Source organism: Drosophila simulans, chromosome X, assembly GCF_016746395.2.
Source record: "Drosophila simulans strain w501 chromosome X, Prin_Dsim_3.1, whole genome shotgun sequence".
Taxonomy (NCBI): domain Eukaryota; kingdom Metazoa; phylum Arthropoda; class Insecta; order Diptera; family Drosophilidae; genus Drosophila; species Drosophila simulans.
The window spans coordinates 10,296,256-10,319,309 of record NC_052525.2 but is presented as its reverse complement, the minus strand read 5'-3'; the positions used below and the strand labels follow the sequence as shown (position 1 = coordinate 10,319,309).

Genomic DNA, 23,054 nt, shown 5'->3' with positions numbered 1-23,054 from the left:
TCGGACTTGCACTCGCACTCGCTCTCGCAGTTAGTTAGTTAGTCAGTTGGCTAGTTAGTTGCGCGCGCCCTTCGACGACGCCCCTGCAACGCCCCAAATAACATCCCCCCCCACCCCTTTTCCGTGTCACTTCCCGCTGCTCGTGGTGCAAACTAGTTTGTTGCGCCTGCGCCGCTGACTGTTATACACGGCACAGTGGGGCAAATTGGTCGCATTGTTGATTGATTGTATTCACTCTAAAATAAATGTAAAACTTATAAATAAATAAAGTTGTCTAGATTTCTCATTAAAACATGTACATTTTATTAAAACCATCCGTACAAGATATGCAATATATATTATTAAATCATGTAGACAACGCGGCGTATGAGTAATATTTTCAATCTATTATGTATTATTAAATATTATTATTAATATTATTATTATATTATTAAAAGCCTGATTATCAATGCGATTTATCTTGCGATTAAAAACGATTTATGCGTTAAATTTATAAATTTATTGATAAATTTGTTTATTTCTTTTGTTTTCTTCAAGAACCCACAAATTCCCGTTTGGCTAGCACACTGCATTTCGCCATCTCTTTCTGATTCGCCCACTGGATCGGCGCCCCTCTCTGTCTTCCCAACGCCCACTGTGCGGCGCAACTGGTTTAACGTTCTGATTGGAATTTCAAAACAGTGGAGCGTGTTGTGGATGTTGGGGCAACAGTGGGTGGCATGTGCGGCGCACAGTGGTCACAGACGGCGCAATTCGTGGATCAAATGTGTGAGTGACTTAAAAGAAATGAAACAATAAGCGGTGTGTTTATTTTTTTGGTTAGCTTTTATTTGCGTGCAATACAAACTATGACAAAATTTGCCTAATAAATAGAGCCTAATTTTTGGGCCGCTCGATGAGCCTAAAGACTACGAGTTGCGGTTCAAATGGATTGATTTGGATAAGGACATAACTTTGGAAACTACAGATGTGGTGTGGGTGGTGTGTGTGTTTGTCTGGTGTGTATGTGTGTGCATGGAATTAAGTTATATTGCTTATATAAATAATTCTGCTGCCTTGCAAACATAAGGAATTCTTTCTGGATCACAATAAAATAAAATATATATATATATATGTGTATATACATATATATATATAGTATATAAGTATATAACGAATCAAGGTAATAACGCAAAACCAATAGACGATGCACAGGTTTTGGAACCAGCAAGCATTGGGGCACTGGGAAGGACTAGATAACAGTAGTATTACAGGAGTATTTCAAGTACAAAACATCGGCCGAAGCGGCGCTCAGCTCAGAGCGTCTCCCTGGTGTCCAGCTCCACCAATGGCGGCACTGGCTCCCACTCCGCACTCTGGCTTCTGCTTCGACTTAGGTTGGGACTGGGGTTGTTTCTTGAACTTGGACTTGTGTGAGGGCTTGCGTCTGCACTTAAATTCCATGGCTGATTTTGTCCATAGTTATGGGACGACGAGTGTGCCGGGATCAGAGGAGCCGGAAGTGCCGGCGTGTCGGACGGGGAGAGTGCTGGCGGAGTGAGTGGGACAACGCCCGCTTTCTGTTGCGGCCAGTGGATGGACCTTAAAACGCTTTGGCTGCTGCTGGTGGAAGTGGAGGGACTTTCAGCGTGGCCTGACGGCAACGAGGATCCCGAGGCAATATTGTCATCGTCAGTCCTTGCCGTCTTCTTCTCCTTCTCCTTCTTCTCGCGCTCCTCCTCCATGACGGCTATCTTCTTTAAGTAGTTTTTGTCCTGGGTGGGACATTCGAGGTGGACGCAGTGGAAGATCTGAGAGCAAGGAGAGCATTAGCTTAACGCACATGTTTTGTGGCTGCTGCACTGCTACGTACCTCATTCGCTGTGTTGCGTGTGCCCACAATGCGGATATAGACCACTGGACGCGGAGTGAAGAGGAAGTTCTGCCAGGAGCGGATGTTGTCGTTGCGGCGGTCCACGATCATCTCCCAATCCTTGCGGTTCGTCGAAATTTCGATGTAGAAGCTGTAGGTGCGATCATCGAGGTCCCAAAGCAACAGCCTCATTGAACCCAAATAGTAGGGTTGGCCCAATCGGACGACGATCTCGCCGCTGCGCAATTGGTGGCAAGTATACCCCGAGTCCCAGTCGTATTGCAGATAATCGCCGTTGATTAGCGCGTGGCGGGTGCGACTCACGCCTTCCGTCACAATGGCGCTCATCTCGACGGTGGCCACGTTCGTCTTGGGCGCCACAAAATGTCCAACTAAACGCTGCACCTTGGCCGTGTGCTTGGCTTCCAGACACACCACATGGAATACCTATATATTAATGGAAAGGGAAAAAGGTAAAGAATGGGGAAAGCTCGAAGAGATCACTGCTGACTTACCCGGTTCACAGTGTTGTGGGTGCCCACCAGTCGAATGAATTTGACGGGTCGTGGTGCGAAGTACAAGTACTGCCAGGAGCGGCAGTGGTAGTCGCTGTAGTCGACTACGCGCTCCCAATGCTGCTGGTCGCCGGACACCTCAACGTAGTAGGAGTACGCCCGGCTGTCTCTGTCCCAGAGCAGCATGCGGATGTGATTGATCATGCAGAACGTGCCCAATTCGACCACAATGCCCACATCTTTGCAGTCCGTGATGCAGTGACGCGTATACCCGTTCTCCATGTCATAGGAGGTTACATCTCCATCCAGCAGCGCGTCGCGACACTCTCCCTGGATGCAGCGCGACAGAAACGTCTCTGCGGCCACGTTCTCCTCCGGCCAGAGCGCCGCCCTGTAGGGTAGCGCCGTCGAAGTGCTGCGCTCGTTGATTGCATCGAGAATCTTGTCGGGATCCAGGATGCCCGAGGGACGCACCACCTGCAGAAGATGCTCGAGGGTCATCAGCGGCAGGCGGACACAACTGACCACGGACTTGAAGTCCACGTTGCTATTGAAGCGGATCCACTTCCACACGGCCGAGAAGATCTGCACCTCGGGGGCGAAGAAGCAGTCACGTCGTAGTACCTCCTCCAGCGATTCCTGCAAGCATTACATACTCTTAGTGCCAACTTTACCAATTGGTTTTAAACCTACCTTAGAGAGCGTATCGAAGGTGTCGTGCAACAGCACTTCTTCGGCATTGCGATCCATGAACATTAGGCACACTTCGGTGAGCTTATCCAGATTGTAGAGGCGCGCCGCATCAAGAATCATGCAGACATTGTCCAAGGCCAGATACTGGCGCAAATAATTCGAGATGGCCATCTTCAGATCCTGGAATCCATACTGATTGGCCATGCCCAGCACATCGATGATGGAATCCTCGTCCAGTGTGGACAGCAGCAGTGTGCCCGAGTAAATGTAGCGCAGCAGCACCTTGAACGCATCTAGCGGCACCTCAAGCGGTATTTGGTGCTGTGAGCTCTCCGCCAGGCCGCCGTACAGCAACGCTCGGAAGTATTCGCTGCGTGCCGCGAGTATGACGCGGTGGGCGGGTAGGCGCTCCTCCTCGACGATGAACTCCATGTCCGCGTACTGTTCGTTCATGCAGAGGCGCGCCATGTCCGCGGAGAAGCGATCGCCCAGATCGACCACGTCGGTGTAGTCCTGCTTCATGGCGCCGTTCTTGCCGCCGCCGGACATCTTGTGATGTCCCTGGCTGCTCATCCTTCTTTTCTCTTTTTTGTTTGTTTTCCTTCCGTGCGATATATATTTATGTGTGTGAGCAGCGTCAATCCATCGATGAAAGTTCGTGATATCGATAATATCGATGGCACAACCGAGATTCTTCTACGGCGGCGAAAAACTGTTATATGTGCAGTGTAACCGTAGGTGTGCCTACCAGTTAACGCGTACAACAACCATAATGGCGGCCGTCAGATAGCGAGTACACGAACCACATGGTTGCACCCGATAACATTTAGCGAATACACCAACCACATTGGGTCTATGTAATATGCCCACCACTATTAACGCGTCTAGGGTTGGCAGCACTGCGCGCTCACTGGTCACACACGGTCAGTCTAGCCACAGAAGTTAGCGAGTGCAGTCACCACATCGCTAGTGCTTATCGATAAAACCAGCAAGTCATCGATTTTAGACCGAAGCACTCTGCCAACTGCTGCGCACGGTCACTCTGCATAAGTATTTCGTACCGTTTGGACGAGAAAACATAGAGAAGAGAAAAACACAAGCTCAGCAACGCATCGATATTCGGCACAGTCGCAAGAGCAAAACGAAGTGACAGAAGCTGCGTTTCTTAGCCAATTACCTGTTCATTGCAATCATGAAGTTCCAATACAAGGAGGAGCACGCCTTCGAGAAGCGTCGCGCCGAGGGCGACAAGATCCGTCGCAAATATCCAGACCGTGTGCCCGTAAGTACTCAAAAAAATATATATAAATTCATATATGTATAAAGCTATGTGCTTGTGTGTGTGTGTGTATGCGTTTGTTTTGCGTCGTTTTTTTTTCTCGCTCTCTTTTTTTTTTGCGTTTGCACCGAAGAAAATCAATACTGCGCATATTGGGTATTTCGATTGTTATTACAATATTATTGCACATCAGGTGGCTGGGGAAATTCGTGCTATGGGTATTGCATAAAGTGCATTTTGCATTACTGGTGGTGGGGAAAAAAAAACATTGGCGACAAGCTCTCAAATGAAATTCAAACGAAAATTCTGCCCCCTGCATACACACATACGCACGCATACACGCGCACACAGATGTAGAGAGGAAAAAACAAAAGGAAAAAAAGGAGAGAACAAAGCAGCCGTTTCACTTGCTCAGCTGTTGAGATGTTGTTGTTTTCAGTGCTAGATTTCATCTGTGCCACCTCTTCCTCTCTTCCCTGCCCCTCTCCCACGCTCTGGCTACACAGCAAGAAAAGAACATATATCTATCTGTCATCATCATTTAGTTACAAGCCAGTTTTGACCACCCTGTTTTTTTTTTTTCTGTGTGGGCACCAACCAGTTGTTTTCGATTTTAATTTCGTTTGTTTGTTGGCAAAACGAGCGAGTACTGCGCATAAAAAAAGTCGCTAATACTCACATATACACACCAATACTAGCGCTGCTTGTTTTGTTTTTCGCAAATACACAAAGTGCGACTGGAATTAGTCATAGATGTGCTGCTGAACACAAAACAAAAATAATAATAATCAAAAAAAAGAAAGAAAAAAAAAACAGAAAGGTTGAAAAAACAAAAACATCTTCTGCTTCTTCTTTGTTGTTTTTCTGCTATGTGTGTATGCATTTCACCACGTTATCAGCGAAAACTCCTTTCACAAAAACCAAAACAAAACTGCTGAAGGTGCCCCAATCGCAGCGAAAAGTGCAGTTCTTGTTTTCGATTTTAATTTGGACTACATATGCATGTATATATACATATATGTATGTATATATGTACAAATATGTATATATGTACGCTATATATGCACCCCCGAAATATTATTGCCAGTGTTATTTTCGTGTGTTTTTGGCAAGTGCAGCAATCACAAATCACATAACAGCTGAGCGAGGGGCAAGGCCAGCTGGTCGTTCGGACCACCAGCATATCCCATATATATCCCAATTCTATAGAATATACTTAGTTAGTACGTACTAAGCACATCTCATACTTGTGCCTTGAGTTCGGCCAATGACGCCAACGAATTTCGATAGAACGCTAGTGTATAGAGGGGTGGCATTCGCGATAAGCAGTTTTTGCCCATTTCGTATTCACTATGTTGGCACCCGCTTCCTGTTCCAAAAAAAAAAAAAATCGAACAAACCAGTTTGTCAATAATTTGGCTAAGGCTAACTAATGAGCCCCTGGCTAGAACGGATCGCCCAGTCTAGTCTAGGCTAGCTAGCAATTATTCCAGAGCCAAGGAAATGCAGTAGATTATCAAGCAACTTCACTTCAATGAGCAACTTGGTCGACTTGGTGATCAATTTGGCTAAAATGCTGTCATGTGTTGTGTATAATGAACAGAAAAAGAAAAAACCGTTGATACAGGGAAACACGAATGTAAATAGGTGCTAGAAATCTTAATTATATTACAAAACATATACCCTCGAAAAATGCACTGAATTTGGTTTAAAAATAATATGTGAATATATTACACACACACGTGTGTGTAATTACACATTCCGACTTACGAAATTCCAAAATGCATTACGAAATTACCGAATGCAATTACGAAATTACTCATTTTCGTGCCTTAATATAATGTGAGTCAGGCCAAGATCAGGTATAGTTGTCCGTAAACAAATTAGTTTTCAATTAAAATTAAGGCATTTTGTACACTAGATAGCAAACACCAGAATTCATAAGACTATAGCTTGTGTTTTCGGCATTATCATAATCCAAGGTAGCACGTATTCGAGCACACTTGCTTCCAGCAGTGCAAATGCCATTTGTAGCCAAATATGTGAGCCTTATTCGGCACGTAATCAGGTGCGAAATGTGCGCACATTAACATGCACAACATCAACTCACCTCCTGTATTTCTTCTTCTTGTATATTCAAACCCAAAGGTCATCGTCGAGAAGGCTCCCAAGGCGCGCATCGGTGATTTGGACAAGAAGAAGTACCTGGTGCCTTCCGACCTGACCGTCGGTCAGTTCTACTTCCTCATTCGCAAGCGCATCCACCTGCGTCCCGAGGATGCCCTCTTCTTCTTTGTGAACAACGTCATTCCACCAACATCGGCTACCATGGGCTCCCTGTACCAGGTAATTATTACGATGCCCATTATTTGTCGTGCAATCGAATCCCATACGCCCGATGTATTTTTATAGGAACACCACGAGGAGGACTATTTCCTGTACATTGCCTACTCCGATGAGAATGTTTACGGCATGGCCAGGGTCAACTAACTTTGCTCCGGTCGGAATGCATCGGAAAGGAGCCACCCCTATACAGAAATCTATATATAAATAAAATATATTTTGTGTTTAGCATGCAAGCTTAAAATATGGACGGCGAGTTAGCTAAACGAATTGAGGAAAACCGCAGGAAATGCCACATGAAAAGAACTTGAAATTGATCTGATACGCAGGGCAACAAAAAAAAATCCACAAAAACCGAAAACTACAAAAAGAATTGTTATGTGAAAATTATTTTATATATATACATTTTCTAAACGCGTTAGTATTTCAATTAAACTCTGCTTTGTGACCTACCCATTAACCAAGCAACCAACCAACCAACTTTACCCCCAAAAAACAGATCTATTCACACCCTTTCTGGGCCATTTAATTTCCATTGCTGTACTTGATCCGTGCGAATGCTTTGTACTTTATCTTTGTTCGCTAATATTTCAATGATTTCACTATTTTTTTTTTTTTTATTCACGATACAACAAAATTCTGTGCATATTTAGTGTGTATGGTTACGAATAGGACTCTCTCGGTTAAGTGTACGGTAATTAATCTATTATTAAATAAACAAAAAAACACAAAAATACACATGCAAAGTGTGTTTGTTTATTTGGATTCTTCTTCGTTTTCAGTTTGCAATCACGTATATCACGATTAGATGATTCAGCGATAAGTGACAGGAAGAAGTTATTTTATACTGCGTTTTCTTTTGTTCAGCGAACAATAAGTCCTTATCTTTTAAAAATGAAATAGCTCTAGCAATGAGTAGGTGCTTTTTATTATTTGCTATTCGTAACAAAAACATTTATTTATTTTAAATTGAAGACGTAAAAGGTGCTACATATGATACCTTTCGCAACGCAAAAGTTTAAGTGTGCAAATTAAATTGAAAGAATTCACTTTGTTTATTGTTTGTTTATCTTATCGCAACAAAGGCACTTTGCTAGCCAATTCAAAATTGCCGCCCACAAACGTTTTTATGGGCAGCACTGCCATCGAAACATTGCTGGTCACACTATCAAGTTCTGCAAAGCAATATCGTAAGTCAGCCATAAGGAAAGCATGTGCTAGAAAGGGACATCTCCACACAATAAGTGCAGGCAATACGATTAAATTGCGATATTTTTTATGTATTTAGTATTTTTGACGCATTTGGCGCACGGCGGTGCACGTTTGAATTTCGTGGATTTTTTAGCCCATTTCACCATCTGGCAACACTGCTCGTTGGCCTCGCAGTTTTTCACCGAAAAGGTTTTGTAAAAAACACCGTGCCAAACTGTCAGAGAAGCAGGTAAACTAAAGTCCACCTGGGCGGATAGGCCGATGAAAAGCCGGATTAAACAAACAACGGACACGTTACCAAACAGCTCGGAAAGGTGCAGAAAGGAAAATCTAATAGCTGTTGCGAATTGTTTGTTTTTGCTGTGCCATTCGTGTTTTTGTTGTTGTGCATATGATTGTTCTTGTTGTTGTTGGTGGTGGTGTTGCTGTTGTAACTCGTGACGACGGAAATTAGTAACAAAGTGAAAATTGAGAGTTAAATAAAAAGGAGAACCCCGAAATAACTGTTGTGTGGGTGCGATTGATTTTTGTGCTTTGTCGTCTGGTTTGTTGTTCTTGCTGTTGATGCTGTCAGGGGGTGGTTGCAACGGAAAAGCAACCCACCACCCACCGGGTTTTTGAACTCCAGCTTATGAAAAACAGCTGCAACGATTGCCACACACGAATTCAAATGTTTAAGTGAGAAAAGCGAAAGAAGTGAACTTAGCGCTTATTGAATTATGGCTAAACACGCTGACTAGACCAAATCGAAAGAACAAAAAAAAGTGCCATAATAACAAATGTGCCAGAAAGTGAAACAATAACTACAACAGCAACGACAGCAGTCGTGTTATTGTCCACTCAGCTTGTTTTTGTTGTTCGCTTTGTGGCCCTGTTTTTCGCTTCTGTTTTGCGCTTCTGATTCTGAAGTCGCCTGCTTCTTGTGCCGCCTCCCTTCCTCCCACCATACCTCCCTCCCGCTCTTTCTGTCCGCCGTCTCTCTTTTTTACGCGCATGTGGATTCATTTTATTGGTGCTCAAGTATCGCATGATAATCTCACGCTACGTCCCTCGTAATTGTTGTTGTAATCGCTGTCGTTCTGTCAGCCGAGTGCCTTTGTTGTTATTGTTGTTGTTGTACTTTTCCGCCTCACACACACACTAACACACGCACACACAGGCACACTTGCCGAAAAATTGAAGCCATTCTCGCCGCAAATCAAATTCAATTGAGGGAAACTATCAACTAACCCGCATAAAAGTGAGAACAAAAACATCATAGAAACAGCCGACGATTTTATACACTTCCTGTTAAAGAAAGTAAATCAGTCAAAAACCCAGTTCTCATGTTATATTATTTCAGATTATCATTATGAGTTTCTTCTTGAATATTTCGGTGTATATGTTTATCAGCAATATCTGCTAGTTCTTATCACAACTATAGTTTTCACATTTTTCCAAATTGTGACACACTTCTCTTGGAAGATCGTTGCTCTGCGTGGTATCAGTGGTATCAGTTGGGGACTTATCCCCTTATCAGTGCCAGTGAAAACCGGCTACCCAAGCGATCTCCAAATTGTCATTACCCGTTGTGGCACGCCCGACAAAGCAACCTGAGGGTGGAAAGTAGAAAAGTAGTAGCTTCTACACTTTGCACCATCCGTCAGTTGAAGCTTATCAGTCAATTTGAAATTTCAGTTTCATTTCCACCTACAACGCTGTCGAATCGCCGTCATTTACATCACTTAAATTTTATAATTTCATTGCAAACACCGTGCGAAACACAGCCGCTTACAAGCCAACCGCTTAAATGTCTCAGCATTCGAAAAAGGAAGCCACCAGCAGCAGCGGTAGCCATGCGGCCCAGAGCAATCGTCACAACAACAGCGTCAGCGGCGGAAACGGCAATAGCAACAGCATCAGCGGTAGCAGCAACAACAAGAGCCACAAGCGGCAGGCTAACGGCAATCTGAAGGCGCCAATCCAGACACTCACCAACATCCACCCCCATAGCCAAAAATCGCCTGGCAGCAAAGTCAAGCAGACCAGCAGCAGCATAAGCTGGAGCAGCATGCAGGAGACCGGCTCCTCCGCCACATCCTTGCTGTCCGCTGGGGGCAAGGCGAAGAAGAACCAAAAAGACAAGCAGCGCGAGCGGGAGCGCTTGGAGCGCGGCCAGCTGGTCCTCTGGCGTCGTCCCCTGCAGACCACCAAATACTGCGGCCTCGAGCTGTTCACCTTGCTGCGCACGTGGAGCACCAGGTAGGCTGGAAAGAAGCCCCATGTTCAAACCATTTAACCAACGCTTTCCTTGCAGATTGGTGCAACAGCGTGTCCTGCTGGCCACTCTGATAGTATTAAGCATCGTATTTAGCGTAATTTACAAGATAGACGGTCCCCATCAGTTCGCCATCGAGTTTGTGCGCCGGAACACCTGGTTCTTTGTCTACTGGTTGGGGCTGGGCGTGCTCTCCTCGGTGGGCTTGGGCACCGGACTGCACACGTTCCTGCTCTATCTGGGGCCGCACATAGCCAGTGTCACGCTGGCCGCCTACGAGTGCAATTCCCTGCGATTCCCGCAGCCACCGTATCCCGATGAGTGAGTACACCCAGATTCTCTTACTCATTGCTTAATAACTAACTACCTGTTCTTGCTTACTCCTACAGTATTATCTGTCCCGAGGAGCCGTACGACAAGCGTGTGCCGAATATCTGGTCCATCATGTCCAAGGTGCGCCTGGAGGCCTTCCTCTGGGGAGCGGGCACAGCGCTGGGCGAACTGCCGCCGTACTTTATGGCCAAGGCGGCTAGGCTATCCGGCTACGATCCAGAGGACGCCGAGGAGCTGGCCGAGTTCGAAGCCCTCAACGCGAAGCGTCACCAAAAGAACCTCAGTATGATGGACAAGGGCAAGCTGTTAATGGAGCGCGTGGTGGAGCGCGTCGGATTCTTTGGCATCCTGGCCTGTGCAAGCGTGAGTGGTGAAAATCGCTGACCAGCGGGCTTACTAGATTATAAGTCACAGAAACGAATTACACTTTCGATTTCGCTTGTAAAGTAACGAATGTACATCTAGATATTATTTTTAGTAAGCTTCAAATGCGCTTTGCTTTAAAGTAATTCGTTTTTAGTTTAGTTTGTTGATGCGACGGTCTTAATAACATTTGATTTCATTCCCCCACAGATTCCCAATCCCCTGTTTGACCTGGCAGGTATCACCTGCGGTCACTTTCTGGTGCCATTCTGGACTTTCTTCGGCGCCACGCTGATCGGCAAGGCGGTGATCAAGATGCACATCCAGAAGATCTTCGTGATCATCGCGTTCAACGAAACGCTAATCGAGCGGGCTGTCGATCTGTTGGCCACGCTGCCAGTGCTTGGCCCCAAGCTGCAGGAGCCGTTCAAGTCCTTCCTGAACAACCAGAAGCAGCGTCTGCATCGCCAGCAGCGAGGAGCTGACGGTGCGACAGCCGGAGCTGCAGATTCGGGCAATTTGTTGTCGCGCTTCTTCGAGACATTCGTGATCGGCATGGTGTGCTACTTTGTGGTGTCCATCGTTAACTCCTTGGCCCAGAGCTACCACAAGAGGCTTCACAAAAAGCCGGCGAGCCCAGTGGCTGCGACCACGCCCACTCGCCAGTCGACGGGGGCGAGCAAGAAGGCGGGCAAGCAGAAAGCTTTACGGGACTAGAAAATCAGTGGATCAGTCTTCTGTTGATCTTTTCACCCACCCCTTGGTTTAAATTATTTTGTATATTGCGGCTTTCGCTCTTAGTCAAATGATGTATGCGAGAGAAAAGAAGATGAGGAATTTACCATGTAGACTAGACTAGGAAAAAAAAAACATAAATGAATATATAACGCGAGTAGCAGCATCCTATTTTAGAATGTACAACAAACAATACCTTAGCAATTTTCCGTGTGAGTACCGCGTTTAACTAAAGTAACGAAAGTGAGGGAGACGCAGCTAGTCGCGACTAATGAAAAGCAAATTGTGCAAAAGACAAACCAGCCAGAGCAAGCAGAGAGCGCTGAAAAACAAGAATAAATAATTATTTTAATAATTATAAAAGGAAACATGTAGACAAGTGCTGAAATATAAATGAATATGGATATAAAAATTCAAACTTGATGTAAATTCAATGCTTTTGGCGGGAAAAATCAAAGTTAAAAATCAAGTACACTGATCATAAATGAATTATATATAAAACCAACTTACAGACACTAAAGTTTATATGGAAAATCATCCATAGTCACAAGTATTACTTTTTTCCAGCTGAATAGAAACGTGCTGCTGAGCAAGCAGCGATAAAATCCAAGATAATATCAATTAACTTAAGTGGGAGTAAGGCCCAAAAAGTGAAGATAAGTGCTGGGAAAAGGGGCTCGAAGTTCGTTTAACAGCGAAATCCGTGGAATTGGCCGGGCATGCAGATACTCAGATACCCAGATACCCAGAAAATCCGTTATCAACAGTTGGCCCACAGCTCGGAATCAAGCTGGCACTCATTAAGCCAAATAGCTGCTAGCCTATGGCTACGGTTCTATTGTTTGCCCCATCCTCTCATCCCCTCGCACTCCTCACTCTCAGTATCCGGCTCGAAGGACAATTGCCGCTGCTGGCACGGATGATGAGTTCGGTGGGATGAGGTGTGTGCTGCGGGGTGATGATGCGGACGCGCTTCGAATGCCTAATCCTGTCAACAGTTACAGCTAACAAAACCAACAACAACAACAACAACTGGCAGGAAGGCAAACAGCGATGACAACTTGCCAGGGGCAAAGAAAAAAAAAAGAAAACGGCGAAAGCCCGCGTCACACAGTGTCAACACTACACTACACAACACAACACTCTTGTTTGGATGGACAAACTGGCAGTGGGACTGGACGAAAAGGACGAGGCGTGCGAAATGTCAGCAGTCGTCCAGGACTTTGCACGTACGTTAAATATTTTCATTTAGCTGTCAGCATTTATTTAAAATGGACACACAGTGAGAGAAAAGGGGTGATGCTCCTCCTGCACGAACAGTGGACAACCAGACAACCATCATTGGGGATAGTATGGCAACTAATGCTGCATGAATTCCAGTTGGCTGCATGGGTGGGCGTGGCACCACTCGACCACACACACACACACATACACAGAAAGGCAGACAGACCCCCCCCACACACACGCAGGGGGGCCGCAGGACATGTACGTGAGTGGCACGGCAATGGCCTGTCGCCTTTGACATTAGTTGATACACCTCTCCGAGGCAAGGCGCGAGGCAATGCCTCCGTTTTTGGGTCGTAAAACTTTCACCTTTCTCCCGCCATCGCACCGCTTCAGCATCACATTCACGAGCTGGCATTTCCACTCGTACCGGACCCTGAGCCTCGAGGTAAACAGAATCTATGAAGAATTCTAGGCTCCAGCGGGAATGGCATTTTTGTAAGCTAAAACTCAGCGTTTTTCTGAATCCTTGGCTGCATGGAATTTTGCACTCTTTGTCGCCGAATTCGCATTGAAGAGGTGCCATGTTTATTTTTTCTTTTGGTTGCTCCTTCAACAAAACGCTCCACCGGGAAAGTATGCAATACAGTTATGTTGCGAGACGCTTTCTTGAGAGCAAGAGAGGGCTATGCCAAATCCTGAGAGAGCGAGCGAGAGGGGGATAGACCGAGCCTTTCTACAGTGCTGAACACATGGCTATTTTAAGGCAAAACAAAAAATTCTTCTGCTAATATATGCAAACTTAGAAAGGAAGTATAGGAAGACTTTAAAAATCAGATTTTTAATTTATAATGTTAGCTATATTGTAAACTGCTCCCTTCAAATACTATATATCTATTAAAAATAAAACTTACATGTAAATGTTATTTTTTTCTGTAATTTAGAACATACAAGAAAAACAACTTTTATTTTTTTCTAGCTATATATTCTAGCTGTATGTACATATGTATATTAAAATGCCAAAAAAAAGTCTGCACCATTTGTGCGTTGGAAAAGGCGTGGGGCCGCGAGCTTTGCTTTCGGCCTGTGCGCGTGCAAATATGACAAAGCTCCAGATCCCGCACAGCGCTTCCTCGTTCCTGCGCCTCGCTCCTCGGCACTTTGGTATCTTCCTGCGCGTGGCCATATGGCCGTTGGCCAACCACACAGTGCAACAGGCGAAGGGGGCTGTGGGGGCGGCCAGGGCAGGGCGATAGTTTTCAGAGATGGTCAACCCAACGACTACATTGAAAATATACTTCCATATACGCCCCAAAAAAAGTTAAAGTTCTACAGTCATATTGACATTATTTGAAATTTGATTGCTTTTTTAATGCTAAAACACGTAGCTTAAACACGTAGCAAATGAAGATAGTTCTAGTGCAATCGTTGTACACCCAATAAGTAGGCAACAAAAAGCTGGCGATTAATAATGGCAGTCACTAGCACTTCCCGTTAGGCGAAAGTGCCATCCCTACCGGCTGCGATAACGGTAAACGCCAGCCTGTTTGGCCGTTCGCCTTCGAAACGCGTTGCGTCAGTCGCACACCAGCTGCTCACGCATTCGGACGTGTTTTCGCATCCGTTTTCGCAACCGATTCGCAAACGCTCCGCAGCTCGGCGCCGCCAACAACAGTTGGGCCCCAAAGCGAATAACACAAACAAGTGGCCAGCGGACTGGAGTTTCGGCGGGCCGGAGTCTCCATATCCAAATATAATGTGACAGGACGACAAGATGGACTTCCAGAATCGCAACAATACGGCCAACAAGTTTGTCTGCCCCAGCGACAGGCAACTGGCCCTGCGTGCCAAGTAAGTACGGTGCATTTTCGCGCGTGCAGTGGGAACGGTGCGTTATCCTCGAAGGTGGCATTGAAATGCAACAATTGGCTGAGTGCGTCACAACAGCTGCAGCGATAAGAGTTTATATTCTTTCCATTTTTTTGGTGTGTGCCTGTGTGCCCGTGTGTGTGATTGCAACAAAAAATAAAAGCAGTGACAAACATGACAAAAGCTTTAGTCATAATTTAATTAACTCTGACTGTGTGTGCGTGTGGTTGCGGCTGATTAGCCGAAAGCCTAATCAAATCAAATACATGTGCGCACTCACACAGCGAAAGCTAGATGTGTGTAGATGTGTGTGTGTGTGTACATAGAGTGTCCCTGAGCTGTCAAGTGGATTCAAGGAAAGCCGCATGTGACCACCATGTGTTGTTTTTGCGCCAACTCTAATCATAATTGTTGCACGCTGACAGACTAATTAAATTTTAATAACGCTCAATTTTTTACGACTTTCGCAGCCAGTTTTATGACCCCACGCTGAGCCTCTCATTTATTTATTGCACTTGCGAAAAAAAGAAACACAAGCACACACAAAAACGAAATAAAAAGCAGCAACAAAAAAGGCGCGGAGCATTTACATGATTCGGTGAAACACCCAAAAATCCTCCAGTTCCAGAACCAACGACTATATCCCCAACATATGCTCCGTGTAGCATACTGTTTGGGGCCAACCAACTCGACTCAAATCAATCCCAGCTGACTGTAAATGCGACTTGGGCGCATTAAAAATACAAAAAGCCGCACACAGACACGCATAGCGGGCGCTTTTTTTTATTCAGTGAGTGGGTGGCTCTTAAGTGCGGTGGGGTGCGGTGCGGAGTTGAAGGTTGGCAGGTTTCAAGTGTGCAATTTACACTTCCGCTCGCCCGCTACATTGTAAGTACTCACGCTCTCGCACACAGACAGACACATTAGGGTGGACCTTAGTTAATCGCTTCCTTGTTAACTAATGTTCAATGTAAATTAAATCATTAAAAGCATACAAATTATACATTTTAAGTGCATTTCAATAATGACATAACACTGGTAACAAAATAATTTATGCAAGCTACTAACAGGAGCCACACTGCGTATGAGTTATTTATGATGAACAAATGATTTGAAGTGGTGCATTAAAAACGCAAAAAGCTTCATGGTTTTTAGTTTTAATCAATATGAAATGGCAAGGATTAAGATAAAATAGTTTGCAGTTTCACAACAGCTTTATAAATAACAAATGTGCAAGTACAACACTGCGTATAAGTGATATGCATATTTCAGACCATATTTTTGTTTTGTTTTCAAGGCCCTAAAAGAGTCACGTTCAAGCAGATTACTACTCAACGTGGAGCGAGGGACCACCCTAACGCACAGCAGCATAGAAACAAAGAGCTTTCGACTTTGCCAGCCAGTTAGTGGGGTTACAGCGAGTTCAGGGTGGACCTGAATTGCGGGCGAAGGGCGCACAGCGAGGCACTGGGCGGCTGCTGCTGCTCGTGGCATTGGCTCCGTACTTGAAATTCAAATTACAGCTCAAGGGAGCTGCCACACGCACCCAACCACGAAGCTAGCAGATGAAGTGAGTGCGAAGAAGCTAAGAGGCAAGTCGAGAAGTCGGATTAACGGCAAGCTGAAAGCGCGTCCAAATGGCAGACGCTGCTCCACTCCATGCTTAACTATGCAAATGAGACGATCTTTGCCAGGCCACCAAATCTGACGACAAGCACTTTGACTCTTATTAAATTCATTCGAAGCCGCAAAGTCACACAGGCGGCACTTATTTGGAAATCATCCTTAAGCAGAGGCGCTGCTTAGAATAACTGGGAGACTAAGAGACTCGCATCTCGAAATACATACTGCACGCACAAGGTCAGGACGACTGGAGTGGCAAGGCGAGTTCGAAGAAAAAGTTTTCCTTTTACCCAGAAACATAATAATGCTACAGAAACGGAGCGCATGGAAAGCGCTCTTTTTCCATTTCAAAGGGAAATTGAGCTTCACATTAGGTTTTCCTTTTGCTTTTCCCGTTCTCCTCTCTACTTCAATTTCACTTTTGAACACATTTGTGAATTGAAGGTAAATTGAGGCTTCTTTCATATTTGTTCTTCTGCAAGAAAACTTTTCAATTAAACATATTGCACGGCGTTTTGAGGTGTTCGGAAATTCGCTGGAAACGTGAAAGTACAAACACTGTTTATCATTCCCGTTTATTGGTATTGCAATGTAATTTACTTCGTGTTCAAATGCCAGACTTAACGTATTTCACGGTGAATCCCTGTTTATCCTTTGAGCGATTACATTTCACGTTAGCCGAACAATTGACTTTGTCATGCAGTCATGTGTGAGTAAAGTTCCTTTCCATCCTTGTCGTTCCTCTGCAGCTGGGTTCATGGTCGAATCTCGGATGAAAGCGAGTTGGAGCTGAGTATGAAACAATCTGATTGCTGAAACAATAAACTCCGGCCTGACCATCCATCCATCCATCTGGGCGCCTTAACTCAAGTCGCAGGACGGGACAGAACAGGACAGGACGGCACATCATCCCTGTTGCTGTCCGCAGGACATGGGTTAATGTCACTCAAGTGGCTCGATCGGGCGAAGCTTTGAGTGCCTGGAGTGCGGCTCCCTGTTTATTTGCTTACTCGGAGAAAACCTTGTGCCGCAGAGGCAAATGTTGATAGAGCACTAACCGAATTTGTAATTTAATTATTATGTTAAGGAACCGGCAAGGGCATTTAAGCCAACGCCCCCAAAAAAAACTCAACCCACACACGAACTGGGCGAGTAAACGCACATGGCCACACAATCAGATAAATGTATGTATGTTCTCCTATATGCTCCACGTACACGGGAAGTCAATAAACCCGGCGTGAAGGCAACTCGCACCCACAGTTTCTCGAAAACGGAGCCGAATCATAACATGCCGATGGAAACAATCAGGAACTATGCAAATGAGCCAGCTTAGAGCTTTCGTTTTTGCCAGTTACTATAGCAATTATGATTTCAATTAAGTCCGAAAGTGTACACTATACTCCTTAAGTCACCTGGAAAGGTGTCGAAAGGTATGCTACATCACAGTTGTAGGAAGATTTTGTTTAATTGGTTTGGACTTCAAACTAAATTAGAGCTTGTTGAACATTTTATTATTTACGTATTCAATTTGCTTGTAAAAAAAAGGACATTTATCATTTGTGGCTCTGGCAAACCCCATTTCGGACTCCACAGACTCCGGCGCTCTATGAGTAATGGGTGAAATGAACCGAGCACTCGGGACTTACCATAACAGCACGAACGAGTTAATTAACTTTGAACCTGAAATTTTTGGCCGAGTGGTTGGGCAACATGGAAACCGCATTAGGCGAACCGCAACTAACGATGCTCATTAGGATTAGGTGCCCACTCTTTCGACGCCTTTTACGAATTTTCATGGAAGCGTTGGCTTAAATAATTCCACACCTTGGCTCTTGAAATCCAAAAAACCACATGCATCACAGTTAAATTGAAAATGTATTGTCCTTTGAAATTAGAATTAATTAAAACTAGGTGATTATGTTTAGTATAAGTATAAGTATAAGTATAAGTGGGAGCTTAAATTATCCTTGATCGTTCAGGCATACTTTTGCAATTATTATTTAATGTATCCACTTATTTTGCGTGCAGATTAAAAGCTGGCTGGAGCAGTTCCAAGACCAGTGAGCCGCTGCGTCCCGAGGAGCAGGAGGCCATCATATCGGTGATCCGGCGCAACGAGGAGATCGAGGTGGCCGAGCGGCAACGGGTTGGCCGCCTGGTGGAGCGCGTCGAGAAGATCAAACAGCATGCCGTGGAGCGGGGACCCAATTGCTGTCGCCTGTGCGGCGACACCTTCGGTATCCTGCGGCCGCAGCGCATCCTGTGCGAGGACTGCCGCCAGTCGGTGTGCGCCAAGTGCAGCGTGGACATTAACATCCGCTACCACACCAGCGAGCGGTCCCGCGAGATCTGGCTGTGTCGCATCTGCTCCGAGACGCGCGAGATGTGGAAGAAGTCCGGAGCGTGGTTCTTCAAGGGTCTGCCCAAGTACGATATGCCGCGCAGCGCCAGTGCCACGCCCATTCCCAACCCAGGACCCGGATCCATGGCAGGTGGGTGGCTCCAGTTCTGGAAGGGGGTTTTCCCTGCGAATGGGAACGAAAGATATCGGGCACTGCCAGTTGGGGACGTGCTAGGAATTTAAACAATTTGTAACCATTCCTCAAACTTCAGCTGGAATCTCACCGAATCCTTCAGCTATGTAGGGATAATAACATTAGTTTGCCAAATAGAATCATGCAAATGACTCAGATATTAAATGCCGCATGAATACTACATTTAAAGTCACTTGGACAGCTTGGTTTCATTTTAACACCATTGCTTTTTTAGTAAATTGAAGGGAATGTTTTTTTAACTACCTACTTTTTATGTTGCCCGCAGTCAAGGTGAAATATTTAATTGGATACATTCAGAGAGCAGCTTTCAAGGCCAGTTGAAGTATATATGTACATACAACATACATATATGCAACAGTTTTTATTACCCATTTTATATTTTAATCCCTCGAATGGCATTAAAGCCCAAAGGGAATTTAATTAAGAACAATACTTCCGAATGAAATTTTAAGCCGAAAATTAACAAAGGAGGTGCAGCATAAATTATTTAAATTTCTCTTAACACACATGAAAGAAAAACACAAATGTCTCTGAATACCAAACAAGTGAAATATTGAATTTTGAACACCCACGGAACCCATAAATGGCTTTAAAAAACAGCTAAACAATTGTTTTCGAATTTCGTTTCAGGAACATCATGAAACGTTTCCATTTCCATAGTCCAATTCCCAATAAATCGTTATAGACGCTTCTTTATGGTAACCATAATCAGAGCTTCAGCCGGATGGGTTAATATAAAAAGCCAATAAGTGTAGTTCGTTCAGAGTCATTAACCAATTTAAATTCTACTCCAAATCGGTGCGCCATAAATGACAATGAAATTAATCAAGACACAAGAATTCTTCTCGAGTTCCACTGATGTTTCTCCAATTCCAGCTCAAATTCATCAGTCGTCGCTAGATATAATCTTTTATTTAGAGCAACACCACTAATTACCTTCGAGTTATCAACGACTATCGCTATTATCATCGTCCGCCCATCGCAGTAATCGGTCTTCTATCTAGTCTATCGCTTATCGAAAAGATCGCAGTCTGTCAATCGGAATCTGATAGCCACAGTCTGTCAGGCGGTTTCCCTAATGTTTGATGATCAGTTTTAGGTGCATTTCGATTGCTATCGATACCGATACAGCGCAGTCATAATCGGCAATCAAATCACCGTACGACTATCGCTATTATCGCACAAAACAGATTATCGGAATTGCACATCGGCCTATTGTAAAGGTATTGCCTCATTCAAATCCAAATTCAAAACGAGTTAGAGCACTTGTGTTATCGAGAAAATCGACAAGCCATCGATTGACGTATATCGCTAATCGCTCATTTTGTATCTGTTATCGCAGGCGACACGCGGGCTGTTCAAAGTTGTCATGCGACGCCAACACGACCGGCGCGGGTGAAGAAGCTAACGATCCGGGTGAACGACAGCAGCTCCAGCAGCAGCGGGCACTCGGAGCCGGAGGACGAGGTGGACACCGGAGTAGGAGTAGGCGTCGGCGTAGTCGGTGGTGGCATGGCCAAGGGCACTGCCTTCACTCGTTTGCAGCGGGAGGATAGCTTCCGGCTGAGGGCCTACGGCTCCATACGCAGCTTTATCGACGGCGGCGAACGGAAGTTGTCTAACTCCTTCTTCTTCAGCCGCCAGCAAAGTCAACGGCCATCGGAGTGCCCGGAATACGACAGCGTCAGCATGTCGAAACTGAGGCGGGAGAGCAGCTTCCTGCGGCGCGGCTCCGTCAGCTCCTCCTGGTCGATTAGCGACAGTTCCGGCTCTGGATCGAACAACTCCGGCAACTCACAAACGCAGTCGCAGTACCAGCAGCACCAGCAACAGCTCCAGCAGCACTGTCGGGATCCCCTGCTCGGCTGGCTGGAGATAGCCATTAGCTATCGTGAGGCCTTCCACAGCCTCGACTGCACCATGGTGCGTGCCCGAGATCTGCCCGCCATGGATGCGGCCGGATTGGCGGACCCGTACTGCAAGCTCAACATCATTACGCCGGAGGCGCACACCAAGTACACGCGATGGCAGCGCACAAAGACGGTGCACAAGACCCGCAATCCGGAGTTCAACGAAACGCTGCAGTTCGTCGGCGTGGAGCCCGAGGAGCTGGGTAACTCGCTGCTTTACGTGGCTCTTTTCGACGATGACAAGTACGGCCACGACTTCCTCGGCGCGGCCAAGGTCTGCCTTTCCACGGTGAGTTTACCTGCACTGCAGATAAAATATATTTCTATGTCTCCACAAAAAGAACTACAGTTCTAAACTTACCTACTTTTAGAGCCCTGAAGAGCTATTAAAACAATTTCTATATTAAGCATAATCCCATGAGCGCACGTCTAGCACATACTAGTTTTTTTCCGTGTACAACTCGACATCCGTTAGGAAGCGTAATTGCTTATAAGGCCTTCCGGCGAATTCTGCTAACCAAGTGAATTTATGCACAAACGTTTTGGCACAAAGGAAGTCGGTTAATTTAGTAAAGCTAAGTAGATTCTACAGTTGGCTGCTTTTCGTTAGCTTTTAACTTTTTTGGCTAAAGCAACTACTAATTGGATTTCAAAATATTTGAACTAGCAACTAAAGACGAAAGTCTTTAATGCTGAAAATGGGGTTATGTAAATGACTGTTTTTAAAGGGCTTAACCATTTGGTAAATATCTAGACACAATCCTATTATTAAATGCGATTCCTTTCCAGGTGCACAGCACGTCGCAGTACCGGATTTCGGTGCCACTCGGCGTGGAGGACCAGTATAGCAACGCGGCGGAGATGGCCCAGAACTGGCCCAACGGCAAGATGCTTCTCTCGCTCTGCTACAACACCAAACGAAGGGCGCTGGTGGTGAATGTGAAGCAGTGCATCAACCTGATGGCCATGGACAACAACGGCAGCTCCGATCCCTTCGTCAAGATGTGAGTTCTGGGTTATCCAGGCAATTTCCCCATGATTACAGAGATTATCTCTTTCCGTTAGCCAACTCAAGCCGGATGCGCACAAGAACAAGAAGCACAAGACCAGCGTCAAGTGGCGCACGCTCAATCCCATCTACAACGAGGAGTTCTACTTTGAGGCGAGTCCGCACGACCTCAACAAGGAGATGCTCATCCTGACCGTGTGGGACAAGGATCTCGGCAAGAGCAACGACTTCCTGGGCAGCCTGCAATTGGGCGCCCAAAGCAAGGGCGAACGCCTGCAGCAGTGGCTCGACTGCATCCGATTGCCCGATCACTTCCACGAGAAATGGCATTGCCTCGCCCCCGACAATCCCGCCCACTGAGTAGCCCTATCCGATCCCAACGCCAACCGATCCCCAGTCCAATCGATTCGATCTTATCTGTACCGATGTGGATCTTTTTCCTGTAGGACACATTTGAACGAACTGATTTCTCAGCCCAGTCATGGAAATACGAACCATATCTTTTACGTTAAGTAGTTCAGGAACATATTAATGCTAGCTTTTCTTTCATTTCTACAGCTTTTTTAACTTTAAACAGTTAATAATTGAATACTTTGTAATTTTTAAAGATATAAACTGCATGCTTTGCTAGATCGAATCAATATTAATAGGTAGCTCAAAGGACGATTTGCATATGACTACGCTGAGAAATGAGGTCGTGAAAATGAGGCTTTAGCTCCAAATATACACATATATACATATACTAACATATACATACATATATATTATATACATATATTTTTGATAAGCCTGAATGGGTGTGAGCAAGCAAGAAGAAGCTAAAGAGAGCGACAAATATTGTGTGTGTTTGAGTGACTGCTTTCCAAAAATCTCGTACGTAACCCCAATTTTCTATGTCTAAACTTTGGCTCTTATCGGCATTTTTGTACACTGTATATAGCTTGTTTAAGTGTCCTTACCAAGGGTTAACCAACATCAAAATCTTTTCGATTCATTGCTAAATTCAATCTTTAATCAAACGTATACTTATGTACTTCAATATATCGAAATATATACATCTATATTCTCAAAAGATAACTAACATCTGATTTAATTTTATTAAATGCTCCCTTAACTGCATACTATCCTATTGACCAGAGCTTTTTGCTCCTTTAGCAAAGCTTTTGGCCACCCCAAACTTGCGCACACTAAATCGGCCAATAGCCAGAATCCCAGTGTCCACAACTGATAACAACGACCGGAAACATATTACATTATTAGGCGAGCTGATAAGGTCCATACC

At 45.1% G+C, this 23,054-nt stretch overlaps 4 protein-coding genes across 6 annotated transcripts; 3 read left to right on the top strand and 1 right to left on the bottom strand.

The window, feature by feature from the left end:
- Nucleotides 1-806: 806 nt before the first annotated feature.
- On the bottom strand, nucleotides 807-3,764 carry LOC6725620 (BTB/POZ domain-containing protein 9). Its single transcript, XM_002106591.4, has 4 exons — nucleotides 3,061-3,764; nucleotides 2,368-3,006; nucleotides 1,853-2,299; nucleotides 807-1,790 (listed from the first exon to the last, which is right to left on the bottom strand). Exons 1-4 carry the CDS (start codon nucleotides 3,631-3,633, stop codon nucleotides 1,296-1,298), a joined length of 2,154 nt encoding a protein of 717 aa, XP_002106627.1. The 5' UTR covers nucleotides 3,634-3,764; the 3' UTR covers nucleotides 807-1,295.
- A 222-nt stretch (nucleotides 3,765-3,986) lies between these two features.
- LOC6725619 (gamma-aminobutyric acid receptor-associated protein) lies at nucleotides 3,987-7,420 on the top strand. The gene is made up of 3 exons (XM_002106590.2): nucleotides 3,987-4,342; nucleotides 6,488-6,685; nucleotides 6,752-7,420. The coding sequence occupies exons 1-3, from the start codon at nucleotides 4,253-4,255 to the stop codon at nucleotides 6,827-6,829; spliced, it is 366 nt and encodes a 121-aa protein (XP_002106626.1). The 5' UTR covers nucleotides 3,987-4,252; the 3' UTR covers nucleotides 6,830-7,420.
- A 561-nt stretch (nucleotides 7,421-7,981) lies between these two features.
- LOC6740066 (vacuole membrane protein 1) lies at nucleotides 7,982-11,996 on the top strand. 2 transcript variants are annotated; one of them, XM_016180832.3, is made up of 5 exons: nucleotides 7,982-8,123; nucleotides 9,661-10,135; nucleotides 10,191-10,472; nucleotides 10,541-10,847; nucleotides 11,058-11,996. In XM_016180832.3, the coding sequence occupies exons 2-5, from the start codon at nucleotides 9,684-9,686 to the stop codon at nucleotides 11,562-11,564; spliced, it is 1,548 nt and encodes a 515-aa protein (XP_016038816.1). In that variant the 5' UTR covers nucleotides 7,982-8,123; nucleotides 9,661-9,683; the 3' UTR covers nucleotides 11,565-11,996. The 2 variants fall into 2 exon arrangements, with proteins under 2 accessions (XP_016038816.1, XP_016038815.1); XM_016180831.2 differs by having other exon boundaries at nucleotides 8,022-8,208.
- A 2,376-nt stretch (nucleotides 11,997-14,372) lies between these two features.
- On the top strand, nucleotides 14,373-22,853 carry LOC6725618 (rabphilin-3A). Of its 2 annotated transcripts, XM_016172772.3 has the most exons (5): nucleotides 14,373-14,657; nucleotides 18,327-18,790; nucleotides 20,196-21,052; nucleotides 21,553-21,767; nucleotides 21,829-22,853. In XM_016172772.3, exons 1-5 carry the CDS (start codon nucleotides 14,581-14,583, stop codon nucleotides 22,130-22,132), a joined length of 1,917 nt encoding a protein of 638 aa, XP_016038813.1. In that variant the 5' UTR covers nucleotides 14,373-14,580; the 3' UTR covers nucleotides 22,133-22,853. The 2 variants fall into 2 exon arrangements, with proteins under 2 accessions (XP_016038813.1, XP_016038814.1); XM_016172773.3 differs by lacking the exons at nucleotides 14,373-14,657; nucleotides 18,327-18,790 and adding an exon at nucleotides 19,497-20,076.
- Nucleotides 22,854-23,054: the final 201 nt, after the last annotated feature.